Source organism: Columba livia, chromosome 2 (genome assembly GCF_036013475.1).
Source record: "Columba livia isolate bColLiv1 breed racing homer chromosome 2, bColLiv1.pat.W.v2, whole genome shotgun sequence".
NCBI lineage: Eukaryota > Metazoa > Chordata > Aves > Columbiformes > Columbidae > Columba > Columba livia.
In genome coordinates this window covers 71792779-71807934 of record NC_088603.1, presented here as the reverse complement: position 1 = coordinate 71807934, position 15156 = coordinate 71792779, and the positions used below count along the sequence as shown (strand labels likewise).

The 15156-nt window shown below is 43.7% G+C and overlaps 1 protein-coding gene across 2 annotated transcripts in view; it reads left to right on the top strand.

Moving 5' to 3' along the window:
- Positions 1-937, top strand: part of RIOK1 (RIO kinase 1) — a 34456-nt gene extending 33519 nt beyond the window's left edge. For both annotated transcript variants that reach the window (XM_065052468.1, XM_005512558.3), the window contains one exon: positions 723-937. In XM_065052468.1, coding sequence (XP_064908540.1) covers positions 723-833 — 111 coding nt within the window. In that variant the 3' untranslated portion in view covers positions 834-937. The remainder of the gene's footprint in view (positions 1-722) is intronic.
- The last annotated feature ends 14219 nt before the right edge of the window (positions 938-15156 follow it).

Here is a 15156-nt window from a genome sequence, read left to right as displayed (position 1 = left end):
TATGCGTTCAGCTATAGCTTTAACAACTCATTAGCAGCAATTATTTCCACCCCCACCTCATTATGCTGAATTGGTGTTTTTCAGTTGAGTCTCTTCACTGTCTGGCACAAATTATAGTGTATTGCAGTAGCATAGCACCCTTTGCCAATGCTGATGATCATGAGCTTGCTCTGAGTTACCAGCAGTTACTGGATCAGTATTTTTGAATGGTATATAGAAACACGTGGTAGCAAAAAACATAGATCACGCATCCTGTTGTAATCTTAGGTGTAAATAGCATGAGTTTAGAGTGCCTTTTAGAATCACTGAGGTTGGGAAAGACTTCCAAGGTCATAGAATTCAACCATTAACCGAGCAGTGCCGAGTCCACCGCTAAATAATGTCCCTAAGTGCCACATCTATACGTCTTTTAAATACCTCTAGGGATGGTGACTCCACCACTTCCTTTCTTCAAAGGTTACATGAAAGTCAGGTTTTAACTAGTTTGAATTTTGCCTTGTTTGTTACCAGTGTGCAGCTCCACCCCCAACCTATACTTCCTTTTTTCTTTCCCCTCACTATTCTGATTTTTTTTTTTCCTTCCTCTTGATAACCTCATTTTTATGTGGTGTGTTAATTAACTTGTTAATGTTGTTATGTTGTAATGTTAATGTAATTGATTGACCTGCTTAAAATCTTTAATTCCTTCTGACTTTAAATGAATGGTGTTTGATCCTTTATAGGAAAGGAAGAAGATGGTTAAAGAAGCCCAAAGAGAGAAGAGAAAAAACAAAATTCCAAAACATGTGAAGAAGCGGAAAGAAAAGACTGCGAAAATGAAGAAAGGCAAATAAAATCAGCTTTGCCTTGGGGAAAGGGATGGTTTGTTGTGGGTTATTTAGTTACCATCTTTTTTCTTTTAAAAAAAAATTAAAAGTCTTCTATTTATATGCGTGCATTATTAGCTCTGAGGGTGGTTTTGTTAATAACATGGTGTAATTGTTTGAACAGAGTATATGCCATGGGTTTCTCAATAGGAAAGAGTGAGTTTAACGCTTGTCCACGTTAAAATCCTTTAACGTAGGGCACTGTTGCTCTTAAGAGCCTTATGAGCCACCTATTTTTTTAAGCTGGTCAAATGAGTATATGCCATCAGGATTAATCACGTGTTTGAATTCAAGGCTGTGTAAAGGCTTGCAGCAGGGCCTCCCGGTGGTATGGCTCAGCATTACCAGCCCACGTTGTGCTAAGATGCCCCAGCTCTTCAGTAGGGAGCAGCTGACAGAGCTCTTCTCCTAAGTGACCCACTTGGGCTGGGGCAAAGGTGCCGTACTGAAGAGTGACCACCTTCTATCTTGGCAGCCACTTTAGCTACTGAAGCTGACAAGTCTTGGGAGAGGTGTCCTTCTCATGCTGTAGCACATCAGCTGTCTTTTCCCACTGCCTGCAGCTTCAGAACATTCTGTGCCAGCATGGAGAAAGGTCCTCATTCCAGTAAATGTCTTTCATATGTTCTTCCACATTAAAGGTGGAGTTAATGCTCTGGGGATTTGTACTTACAGGACGTGCATTCTCTGATGACAGAGGACAGTGTTTATCCATCAATGGATATCCAACAATGATGGGTTGGCTAGGGGCAAGGTGAAGCTTCCTTCTCTCTCCTCTTCACCTCCCACATCCAAAAGAGAGGTGATGTTGGACAATTGCACGTGTGGTTGTGCTCCCCTGTTTGACCTTCACAACCTCTTTGGTGCCTTTGGCTAGAAATCTGGTAAGAGAAGAAGAGGTCAGTGCTTCCAGACCTTTTCCTCTCTCTGTGCCTTCTTTTTCCCCATCCATACAGGGATTGACAGCACTCTCATATTCAGCATGCATGTAAGTGTAGACAGTATTGCTGGAGCATGATGGGAAGCAAGACTGGTATTTCATCAGCAAGTTGTGGATGTTTGTTGGGAGGCTGAGATTAAATATTTGTGTTTTGGAAAATAGCATTACATCTGGTGCAAGAAAGGGGGCAGCCTCTAACTTGGTAGTGAAGAGAAGGAGGAGGACGTGCAAGACCTCCATGCAGAGGTGAGGGAGTACAGTTGATGGCCATTTGTCTTAATGCCAAGGGCTGAGTTGCTGCTAGATGTATGGACACGTTATTTCCTGCTTTTCCTTGCTGTCCTGGGAGCTTGCGTAGTGACATGATCAGGCAGAGGTGGCCTTGGTGATGGCTGTCCTGAACTTGACTGGTTGTGTTCATAGGTGCAGCGCTTGAAGGTGACTGAAACAGGAACAATTTCGTGCACTTTGCCCCTGACATTCCATTGTGTCGGGGATTCTTCCTGCTGACTGACAAGGCTGTGGTGTCGGCATCTGCCATAGCAGTCGTGGTTCAGGAAAGTGTGAGCACCAGGAAGTGTGTGTAGGGACTGGGGGTTGCGGGAATGTGTCTGAGCTGTTGCCTTCCTCCAGCAACAGTTTGTGCATTGAACAGACGTCAGCTTTTTTGATGAAGCGGGCCAAGCATTAAGTGAAGCTGTGTGTGCTTGAGCTTTGTGTAGCTCAGCAGTGGATCACTCCACTGGTCTGTGGCTGATCAGCGTGAGTCGGGGTTTGCCAGACAACAGGAGACAACCTTTTCATCAGGGCTGGATGCTCTGAAGACAAGGGTAGATGCTAGTCCTTGGCAAAGGGCCTGGAAGCCCTAGAGCCAGAGTATGTGTTCCACTGGGGAGTGTTTACCTCCTTTACCTGAGGAGACACTTCAGAGAAAGGAGGCTGCTATCATCTGTGCTTGAGGGAAGAGGAAACATCTCAGCCCACATAACGTTGTCTTCCCTCCAGGCCGTGCACCACAGCCTGATCAAGTTTGCCCAGCTCTAGCCGTCCTGTAGCATGAAGGTGGTCCTGAATCTGTCTTTTGCTCACAGCAATGTGCAGCAGGACTGTCTGTGCAGCCTGTGCAAAGCATGAGCTATCTGCCTCAGGTGTTTTCTGTAGGGCATGTTTACATAGTCACGGTGTTTGCAGAGCACCTGAGGTGGAGCATGCCAGAGAAGCCCAAGTTGTGCAAGTGCAAGTGGCCTGGGGATAGCTGCTGCAGCTGAGTATGTGCTCACCAAGGTGGGCTGTGAGTGCAGTTCACACATCCTGGCCGTTGCAGGCTTGAGATGTATAGAAGTGAGGTAGTCCACAGGAACAAGGTGGACCAGGACCTCTTTGGGCCGGAGCCATGAGATGAGTCATCTTGTGATCCCTGAAGAAGAGAATGGCTGTTGAGAGATGTTAGATGTAACTACCAGAAGGGAGCAGTCTGGTAGGGAGGATGGGATGACATAAATTTGTATCCTGTGCTAAAAAAAAAAAAGCTTCAAAGTAGCACAGATACTCAGTTGTACTCTGTTGATACCGATGTATGATGAGGCAGGGTATTTTTTGCCCTCACAGATTAGGACCTGACAAGGCCTGCTCACTTTGTTTGCCATAGCATCATGTTTATGGTGTGCCAGGGCAGGAGTGCCAGTACCTTGTGTAAGAACTGGGACACAAACAGCCCAAGGTAATGCTTCCGTACCCATCTCCCTCCTCCTTTTGCCAAGGTGGCACTTACTGGTGGTTGCTCTGGGGTCTCCTGTGGGCTGTTGTGAGTGTCCCCGTTGTGGAGCTCACCTGATGGCATGCAGCACAAGCCAACAGGCCCTGGAGAGGTGGGGTGACTGGTGGGCTATGGGGTAACTGGTGGGCTGTGGCTCTTGGAGATGACTCTGAGAGGTTACTGCAGCGGTGCAGCTGAATTGTGGGGGTGTGGTACCTACCCCTAAGACTGAGAATTCCCTTCTGTTGACTGTACACCCATTCCTTGTCTGCTCTACTGCTCTACTGTATGTTCTAGTGTCAAAGTGGAGCATCCAGATTATTACTATTGGGGGTTTTTTTCCCCCTTTTGATCAAGAACATCTGCATTGAGGTCACAGCATAAACTCGATTGCTCTGTCACTGTGGCTTTGGGAATGTTTCTGCAAGCAAGGCTTTTTATATTGTCTGGTATGTTTTTCAAAGCACAAATGGTTTGTTATCTGTGTTCTCTGAAAATGGATTGGAGTCCAATTCTGTTAGGCAATCAGTATGATTTTTTACAGCTGAAAAAACATAGTTAACTGTCAACTGCTTTAATACTCCTTTCTGGCTAAAGGAGAAACACTCTAAACATCTAAAATACCAGTTGTGAAATCGAAGCCCCATAGATAAAATTTGTAATTGGAAAATGGTATTTTATATTTTAATTTTAAAAGCATATAGGTTTTAGGCTGAAGGTAAAGCATATTTGTCCAAATCTTAAAATTTAACATGTTTCCTGCAGCTCCAGTCTCCACATCACCAAGCTGGCACAGGGAAGAGTGTGGCCAAGGAGATGGAGCAGCTGCATTGTGAGGAAAGACTGAATAGTCTGAGCAAGACTCCTTCATTTGGAGAGGAGAAAGCAAAGCAGTGAGATGAGAGAGGTTTAAGAGATCTTGAAAACAGCAGACAAAGTGAATGCAGAAGAGCTTTTCACCAAACCCTGTAAATAGTGGAATTAAGGGGAATTAGCTTAAACTAGTGGGGGATTGGTTTGGAACAGGCAGGAGAAGGCACTTTACACAGAGGGCAGGCTGCTGGTGGGTTGCAGCAGAGTGCTGCTTGTGGTGCTTCCACCAGTGCAGGTAAGCATGGGCTGAAAAATTAGCCTTCTAATCCGAGCTGCTGTTTTGCTGGTGTTTTTTTACTATTACTATTTTTTAGAACAGCCTGAGCATATGAAAGACATCAGATTCTCAGGCACAGGTCAGATGCCTGGAAAAATGCACTTATGGTTTTTGGCAGCCAAATGATTTAGTGACATTTGAAAGGTTAAGTATGTAGAGTGGGAATATTTGCAACTCTGCTATCAAAGATAAAAAAAGGTACTAAAGCTATTAATCCTATCTTCCAGGGTATTCCCAAGTAGTCCCATCTTCCCAGTCATTCACTGGGACTCAGTGGGAGAGGTACAGGGGGGAGGACTAGGAAAGAAATACTCCTAGCTAAGGTATGCTAAGTTCCCAAAAAGTTAATCAGTGAGGTGTCAGAATTACAGGGGAAGTGGGGTGTTTACACACACTCCCTGCCCCATCTCCCTGAAGTCCTGCAGTTGCTGATTTGCACTCTGAGCAGTTGGCATCAGGCTTCATCTCAGTTCCGAAATCTGTGCCAGGCTGGTATTAATTTGTTCCTTCTCCCACACTATAGATTTTATTATGTGTAGCAAGAGAAGAATTGGAAGGTGGAGTTTTACGGATTTGAATTCCCCGTGAGGAAGCCAGTAAAACCAGCTTTGCATGTAAGGATATGTCTCTTTACAGGGTTTTGATTTCCATGCTGAAATGTTTTGATTAAACAATGCAAAACTAGCTGTGGCAGGCTGCATGCTCACTTTTGGCATGTGTGCTCAGGCAAGAGTCACACCTGTGGTCCTTCAAGATATACAAGCAGCAAAGCCAACGTTTTCTGAGGACCGGTGTGTCCTGCTGGTTTTGGTCACAGCTAGCAGAGAAGCTAATGGTGAAGGGGTGCGAAGGCAAGTGATGGATTCCAGAACACTGCATTGCTTACCTGCTTCTTCAGCTGAATCTTTACCTGCTGTTTTCACCTGCAGAACTGTACAACTGTTTTGAGTATGGTGCTGTAAATATGATGCACAGATTCCGAACGCAGCAGGAGCTTTGTGTGCCCTTCACCCTGGGTTTCTCCCCTGGGGTTCACTTGTAGAATGATGGGGGACTGCTGGGTTGGGAAAGCGTGAAGGGGTCTTCTCTCTGGTTATGGGGACCTGCCTGTCCTCACCTCTCCACACTATGGGAGTGAAAGGATTTGGACACTCAGCGAGTGAAGACAGACCTAAAGAAACTGTTTTGTCACTCTCAATGAACTTTTAAAACTACTTCATGATAAACAGCTTCACAGATTTTTTAAATGCAAAAAGCTAACTGAGGATTTAGTTTGAACTTTCTAGGGCATTGCTGTAAAAATAAATACATAACTTTGTAAATAATTTTTTACGTTGTCATTTTGGTCCTTCTAAAATGGTACTAGATTTTCAAAGCAAAAAACACTGACCCTCTGCCTTGGCATCTCGTTACTTTACTGGTCTTGATGTAAGATTATGTTCCTTGTGCTGATTTTCATATCCTCTAGAGGGAGAAGTTCTTACTCAGACTATATTAGAAAGTGTTAAGCCTCCCTTAGTATATGAAATGTGCTAATGATGTTCCAGTTTGCTAGGTAACTTTTTATAAATTTTGGTGGATTTGTACATGACACCTCTTTTTTTTTTTTTTTCTTTTTTTTTTCTTTTTTTTAATTTAATCCTGAATTTCTAGTTCTTGGACAAAGTTTTATATTTCCAGAGGTTATAGGGGCATAATTTGTTCTGGGCCAGGCAGTAGCTGCAGCTATAGTACTAATGCTGGCTTTAGGATGAGGTTCTAGACAACACATGACAAACAGCAAGGAGACTTTTTCTTTCTCCTCCTATTATGAAGACTCATGGTGAGAATCCAAAAAATGGTAAGGATGCTATTCTGCACCTATCCAAACTCATGATCATAGACACCCATCTTTTGTGTAACACAATAGTTAGTAATTGTTTTGCCACAATCACTAGCCCTAAATATAGTCTGATTTGTTGACAGCTGCTCATTGGTTTTTTGTTTGTTTGTTTCTTTTATTTGTTTGGTTTTGGTTTTTCCTCCATGGCTGTTTATTTTCAAAGGACTGACATAAGAACAAACTTGACCCTCTTCCTGATGTGCAACAACCTGCCTCCAACCTCTGCAGCCTGCGTGGAACTGTAAGCTCTCCTAAGCAACAACTGGAATGCTAGACCTACAGAACTAGATTTAAGACTGTCTTTCTAATCTAGCCCAGAGATCCATGTCTGCTTTGGAGTTTCTAAAGGCCACAAAGCTGGGATTATTGGGCAGGACTTGCAGTTGGCAGGTATTGCTTGGGAGTTTTCTGTGTGTATTCTTTTTTTTTAAGACAGCAGGCTCTATTGGGTTGCTGCAGAGCAAGATGAAGGATGGGCAGTGACCCTTCTCCTAGCATTAGTGCTGGCTAAGGCCAGTGTTGGGGTTGTAAGGGCAGAAAGCTTGGTTCACAGCTATCATCTGGAGAGGCTGCTGGATCCAGAGTGTTTACTTGGCATTCCTGCTCTTAAGCTTTGCTTTTCATCCCTTTACCTAATCTAAGCCCCAACCCTTGAAGCCTAGCACGAACCCCGTACTCTGGGCTGTCACCCCCCTCACAGACTCAGCCAGGGCTGACTGCAGCCCCCCACTACTCATCGGGGTCTGGGCGCAGTTCTAGCTTTTCCATGCCTTCAGCCCTGAGCGTTAAGCCTGGTTCCAACTCCAGCCTTACCATGAAACAGGAAAGTTCTGTATTGCCCAGGCATCATTCTGTGGTGTATGATCAGCACCAGCTGTCATCCCAGTCCTCTGGTTCTTCAGCCTCTTCACTCCTTAGTCTAAACCTATGATCAGATGCAGGCAGCAGGCTTGTCAAGCTGGTACCATCCAGAATCAGCCAAGTTTGGTGGTGCTTCCAGGATCCAGAAATGAAACTTATCCCTCTCTATCCTTAGCCCCGGCTGTAGGTTGCCTGAAAGATGGTTGGGACTCAGGACGGGCAGCTCTGCAAAGTCTGAGTGAATATTTGTACCGTCAAAAAAGATGCTAAATTCTGAGCAGGGAGATGTTGCAGGTCTGTTACCAACACTTTGGTTAGTGTTCTGGATGGCAAGTCTGAAAAGGTGTAATTTCTTTCTTGTTTCTTCACTGTGCAGATTGGTATTTGTAAGGTATGTAAGCTAAAGTCATCACCTTGGTAAGGTTGTTGTTCACCTACAAATAGAGCAGGTCAGAGTCAAGGTTCGAGAGGTGGGGCTGGGTAAGCAGGCTTCTCACTACATCTGGTAAGGACTGAGTGTTGAGGTGGGGTCAGGGTGCATAAAGTTGTTTGGGGTGAGGTTTGCTGTGAGGTGGTAAGAGGACCAGTTTTGGTCTGTGTCCTAGAGTTTGCGTTTGGGATGCACAAAACCTGGAGAGTTGTGAGTTGGTAGGACTAGATGAAGGCTGATGCTGACTGGAAATGGGGAGCTGGTTCTTTCTGTTTAGAAGAAAAATTCTGTTTAATTTGTGTGCTTGAGAAAAGGTGTAGCTTTTGATGCTTTTGTACTTCTGGTTAGAAAAGAAACTTGAGGAATTATTTGTCCTCTGTCCTAGTCGAGTTTCTCATTCCGTGGTCCTCAGACAGGCATGAGCTTGTGGCATGTAAGTGTGCCTGAGTTGCAGAGCAGAGTGTCTCTTTGGGCTACAAACAGGCCTTTATGTGGACCTGAGAGCTACCACTGTGCACAGTAGACCTCAGATCTAACAAATATTTGGGCCCTCAAGGAAGTATAAGGAGGTACAGTGTTGAGACAACTTGCTTTGCTGTAGTGCTGGTGAATATGGGATACGGTTGTTCTTTGGAGATGGGAACAACTGAAGTGATGGAGCAATGGTCTGGATAGATGAAGCTAGAGGAGAAAGAGCACTTGAGGAGAAGGGGTTGCCACTTTGTGGATCTCCAGCCTCTTTTACACCATTGCTCATTCCAGATGCTGTCACCGATCTATCTGCCGTGCTCTGCAGGCTTGCCAGTTCCCCTCCCTTCTTCATCCAGCTCCTCGCCTTCACCATAGACTACACACCAGCTACACATGGGACAGAACAAAAAAGTAGCAGGGAGAGCTGGAGACTCTTTTCAGGGCAGTTTTGACTTGTTTGAAAAGCCACTCCCTGCGGGGGTGTGGGACTGAGGTGGCAGATTTGCAGTGACTTGCCTCCGTGGCATCAGGAGCATCAGAGCAGCACAGGGCACGATTCATTGTTGAGGATGGGTAGGGACGGGACCAAGGGCTTAATCCTGCTAAAGGCTCAACTCCTGGTACAACTGGTTGGCTTAAAATGGGGCCAAAAGATTTGCGGCTGTGTAGGAGAGACAGGCAAGTGTTTTTGTGAATGTGTCGCATTTTTGGTGTTCTGGCACATTAAAAAAATATTATATTGCATAAAGGAGTCACAAAACAATTTGAACGTGCCTTCAGTGTTGGCTTTCTGGGTACTTAAGTATGAAACTTCTCCAAGACACTGGCAAGTCCCTGTCAAATATGTTTTATGGGCTATTTCCCCTCCCACAGGTGAACCAGGAACTCCTTCTTTTTAATTTGTGGAAACCAGTACCAATGCCCACAGACGCCACTGTTAAGTGACTTCCACTTAAATAGAAATGAGACGTCAGCTTTCTGTGACCAGCCAGGCCCTTTTATGGGGAGTCCATCAATTACACCAAGTACCCTGTGGCTGCCTATGGGTTGTGCTGTGCAGAATTAAAGGTTTACTGTTTGTATGGGATTAAAAATATCTGTGCTGCTTGCATTGCTCTGTACATAGCTTTGAAATAAATTTAATAAGTACATTTTATTGAGAACTCGTGAGGCTGGGTGATGTGATGTTCTGTTGTTTCGTACTGACTGCTATGCTGAAAGTGTTGGAAATGGGAGCTGAGAGTAATGAAATTAGTTTGGTGGCAAGGCTTAAATGAAAATGAGGTGTATTTTGGCCAAGTCTTGAAGGTGCCTGCTATTGGTAGTGCAGCAGAAACTGTGAGTTTTGTACAGAAAGGAAAGAGGACAAGTGAGGGACAAAAATAAGATGTCACAACTGAAATCCTTCAACGTAAAGCACAGATTGCAGAGAGCTGTCAGTGTGTGCTGTGCTGTCAGCCATGTGTGCCTTTAGGGTGTCAGCGCATGACAAAAGCACCTTCAGACCTCAGGCAGCTCTTTGATACTCTTTGCTATCTCATAGTTAGTTGGAACTGTGAAGAGATGTGAGCTCCCAGACCAACACAGCGACTCTGTCCAAAGCCTCCAGTGGGTGATCCTTTCTGGGAGCTTGCTTTGTATGTAAGGGGCAGTACAGGCAAAAGATGCAGAGGTTTGTGTGGGAAGGAAGACAACAGTGGGCATGTCACAACTGCAGCTTGTTGGGAGTGGTTTTATGCCCAGAGCAGCTGTGGCTTCACATCATTGAGTGGCTCCCAAGCTGTTGGATCTAGCAGCATTCATCAGGCTGCATGAGGCATGATTGCACTGCTTGTGCTTTGGATAGAATCATAGAAACATTTTGGTTGGAAGAGACCCTCAGGATCATCAGGTCCAACTGTTAACCCAACTCTGGCACTACATGATGTCCCTAGGAACCTCATCTGTACATCTTTTAAACACCTTCAAGGATGGTGACTCTACCACTTTTCTGGACAGCCTGTTCTAGTGCTTGACAACCCTTTCCATGAAGAAATTTTCTCTAATATCCAATCTGAACCTTCCCTGGTGCAACTTGAGTCCACTTCCTCTCATCTTATCACGATGAGGCTGTAATGACCAGCCATCTCTTGTTCATATGATCTTTGGCTTTTGGGCAGTTTGGTCAGGGACTGTGGTGCTGTATAGATGTGTTTAAAAGAAAAAGCTGCAGAGCTCTTCCAGCCTTTTTCAATGGCAAGACAAAGCAAATGGCCCAATGGACATGAGCAGGGGTAGCTATACAGTTCAGGATTACAGGGGAGTTCTGGTATAGGCTACTTACAGGCCCAGTTTGGTAGCTGTCAGCATTTGTGGGAAAGCAATTTAAAGGAGAGGTTTAAAGGAAGATGAATGTATTGAGTGACACCTGGGATACCTCTCATTCATGAGAGGAGAATGGGTGGCTTTTGTGGGCAGGAGATGGACAGCAAGGGAGGTGGTGCTTCCTCTCCTATTTCAAAATGAGGATTCTTCCACATCCCTCTTGCAAGTTACAGTGAAACCCTTATGAATGCTACGGGCCAAATTTTGTTCTCAGTTACACCCATGCAACCTTACTGAAGTCAGCAATTGTCTGTTTTGCAACCATTGCCTGATGCAATAACTTGAGGGCTACATATCTTAAGAGATTTAAGACGTGCTTGCATTCCCAGCACTGTGACGGCGAATAAGGCTGGACACGAAATTGCTCTTGCCTGAGTAACTGCTGAAGAATAACTGAGGTCAGTGGCGTTGCATGGTTGTAACTAACTGCACAGGAACACTCATACGGCACCTGTGTGTTCATTGGGATCCAGGAGAGATCGGCCGTCTCTCCCTCCAGCTGGAATGCCACTTTCCCACATCAGACACTCCCTGCAGTAATTATACCCTTTTTAGACTCGCCCTTTAGCAATTACTTGCCAAAGCCCTGCCTCAAACTGACATCACTGGAAAGTCCAATAAAAATACAGCAAGCTTTCAAACCATTGCAGGAAAGCAGAATACTGTGTTATTAGGAGTAGTATTTAAATGCAGCTGTTTAGTGAAGTTTTCCTTTATCTCGTAACAGGAGAAGTTTGAGTTCCCTCCCAGCAAATGGCCTCCAGGGTCAGCAAAGTCCTTGTCTCATCTTCAGTGACGTGCTGGCCTCAAAGGTCTTCATGTTGACTCCTCTCTTTTTCTTCTTTTTACCTCTTCTTTGCAGTAGTGAATGCTTTCTTCTGGAAGGTCTTTCTTTTTGTTATTTTAAATTTAATTTTCAGGTTGACCACCTCTTTAAGAGCATAAGGGTGTACCCAGAATTTGCATTTGCTCAGGAAGACAGGAAAGCAGTGGCAGCTTGCTTTACTTTTTAAATGCCCTTTAAAAATTATTTTTGGTAATAAAACTTCAAATTACTCCATGAATTGGACCCTCTATAAGGACACAGAAAGTTAACACTATTTTTGTTACAGGTAAAGCTGAAAAGTTGAACTTGAATCAGAGGAAATAGTTGAGGTGTTTTTTGTTGGCTTGTTTTGTCTTTTTTTTTTCCATTATGATCCTGTCTGAACTGGCATGCAGCTCATCCCATGACATCAGAGGATTTAGGGTTTTGTTTTTTTTAATTCTTGGTTTGCATGGGAACAGGACTCCAGAAAAGAACTTTCCAAACAAATCACAAGAAAGGAAACTACGTGCAGAAAAAAGTCAAGGAAGGTAATTGGAAAATACTGCAGGGAAGGATTCCTGTTCTGTAACACCTGATGATGGAAGCATGAGGCTTTGCAATTGTAAACAGAATTTCTTTCCACCCTGCTTGGCAGTCGTGTTCATTTTTTGGGTGTAACCCTTTCATGTACGCAGCTGTACTCCTCATTCCCATAGCTAGGCATGCCGGGTAAGCCTTTTGATCTTGCCTCCTAGCCTTCGCTTGCTTGCACTGTGTTTATTACAACTTTTTCAACTCCTCCGGACCAGGGTGTGATGGTTGATCCCAGAGGAGCTGCCCTCTAGATCTCTGTGATTATACTGAGGTGATGGTTTCTCCCTGACAGGTGCAGGCAAGTTGATTTAAAAACAAAACAAAAAATCTTTTTAGTAAAGCGAAACCTCCTTGGTGTCAGCTCCTTCCTCTGCTGTCGTGCTCAGGTCGGGAGAGCAGAGGCTTTGCTTGGCTTCCACTTCTGCCCCTGGCACAACCACCTCTTTGCATCGCAAATGCCTCACCTCGTGCTGGCTCTTGTCACCCGGTGCCAGCAATGGCTGTTCCTCCAGAAGCTGGATGTTTCTTCTCTGCATGTTGTTCTGGTTTGGTGTTCTGTGCTACTGACCTGCGGGCTGTGCAAGTCAAGGGGCTTCTCCCACAGCTTTGCAGTAGGCTCTGGGAGGTGTTAGACAGAATTCTATACTTCTTGCACACTGAAGGCCCCTGTTAATGTAAATGAATCTCCATACTGTGCCCTGGTAGACGCCACAGACCATTCAGAAAGGTACTGCCGATCTTTCCAGCACCTCCCCTGCCCCTGAACTCTGGTGGGATTTGCAAGTGTTCAGCATGTTTGGAAAACACCATAAATAAAAACAACTGCCTGATTTTTAAAATTTCTTTTCCCCTGCCTCTGATCTAAATGTTCTAGAAACCAGTTACAGACCTCAGGCTCCTTGCAAATCATGACTGTGCCTTCTTGCTGGTTTGGAGGTTGTAGCATGACTCTCATCAGTCAGAGCAGACACTCTTGAAAGATGTGAAATGCTGATCTCCATTCCCTGTTGTTTGATATTAAAGAAATCTTTTAATTTTAAGTGCTGCACATGTGCTCTTATCTGGTTCGGGCAAATACAGAAGTAGTGGCACACGGGATACTTTGATATCAGGGAGAGCCAAGCAACTTTCCCATCAGCTCTGTGCAGGTGTATTGGTAAATCTTCGGTTGTATGTTGTAAGATAACATGAAGCCATCATCTGCATATGTGATTCATGAAGCAATATTAAAACACACATTTCTTTTAAAAAAATATTAGAAAAATCCACAATATAATTTTTGAAAAGCTTGAAGTGATGCATGCACACCCAAAATACAGAGAGCATGGTGCTTTCTGTATTTTTGGGTGTGCATGCATCACTTCAAGCTTTTCAAAAATTGTGGATTTTTCTTTTTTTATAATTGAGGAAAAAACAAATCACGTCCACAGTCCACCATTTGATGCCTGAGGAGTTTGGATTAAATCATACATTGAAAGATGATATACAAAGCACATGTGTCAGCTCAGCTACTTTTTAATCTGTTCCGTGATTTGTCCGCACTCAGCAGCTTTTTTTTGGCTGCAAGAGAAGCCAGCACAGTGCTCCAGGCAAAGGCGTCACCCAAGCTACCTCAGTTGCTGAAACTAAAGTTGCTTCCTGAGCGTTACTGTCCTGTACGTTGTTGGGTGAGCTGGCTCTGCATCTGTGGCCAATTTGGATGTCTGCAAGTGATTTATTGTGCTCTTGAAATGCAGCTGCTTCATGTATGGCATCTGATGTGGGACTGCCACGGGGAGCCATCCTTGCTGAAAGTGAGGGGGAAATTAAAGCCAGTCACAGGAAAGAGATAGATATATATATTTTAATGGTCTTTCTTGGTAGTTATTTCCATTAATTCTTGTAAAAGAAGACGGAAGTCTCTAACTCTGAAACATCTGAGCTCCAGTCTTTCCTGGTGGTTTCCTTTTGGTAGTGAGTTATTGGGAGATGATACGGAGCCTTGCAGAGAGCTGCCTTTTCTAAAGCCTGTGCAAGGGATTTCAAAATACAAATACAATAAAACCATTCTTGTCAGAGGTCAGGCCTAGATTAACAGGGGAAATTAATCAGGCTGCATTTGATCTTGATGATTTGAAGGCAACAGTTCTTCAAGGTCACACATATGGGTGAAACCCCACAGGGACAAGCTGAGGAACAGCAGGAATCCTGTCTCTTTTTCCCCTTACTTTCTCATGGTTATCTGAAATACACTGCGTGCCTATCAGAAAGGTTTAATTCATTGTCATATTTGCTAGCAGTGGGGTGTGTGTCATCTAGGTACACGTAAAAACAACATTTGGCATGAATATTACCAAGATTCTCCAAAATGTTACTTGACTAGGATAGTAATACTTAATACAGTAAGTATCACAGTGTCACAGAAAGGTGTGGGCAGTCATGTATGAGTGTAGGTGTTAATGCAGGGATTAATACATATTTTCTTTATGTAGAGATGCACTGACCTTGCCTACACTGATTTCCAATAAAGTATAAAAACAATTATCATCAAAGAGGTTCTTTGGGAAAGTCAATAGAGAAAGAGGTCAGAAAATACAATATTTCTTCTTTTTAATGAAAACAGATGGTATTTTTCCAACTCTTGTGTCACTGTAACAAAAATAAGAATAAAAAAATTTATCTTCCAGTGAAAATGATTCTGTATAAAAATGTCCCATAAATGTCCTCCTTACAACCAAAATTTATTAATGTAAACCTCATCAATCTTGTGTGTAGTATCTAGCTATGAATGTTTAGACAATTAAAAAAATATCTTTTGATATTTTCTCTGGCAGAAAAGTGAAGATAATACAAATAACGTTAACATATTGACAAAATTCACCAGTCTTCACACAAATATGGAAGTATCCTAAAAGAAAATAATGCACAGAGATATTTAGCACTTAGTGTGACAGTCTTAACATTTTTATTCAAGAAAGTAATAGTTATATTTCTTAGTTATTTCTGTTGTTAGTGCATGAAAGATTATCCCACCATAGTATTTCTGACCTGATAA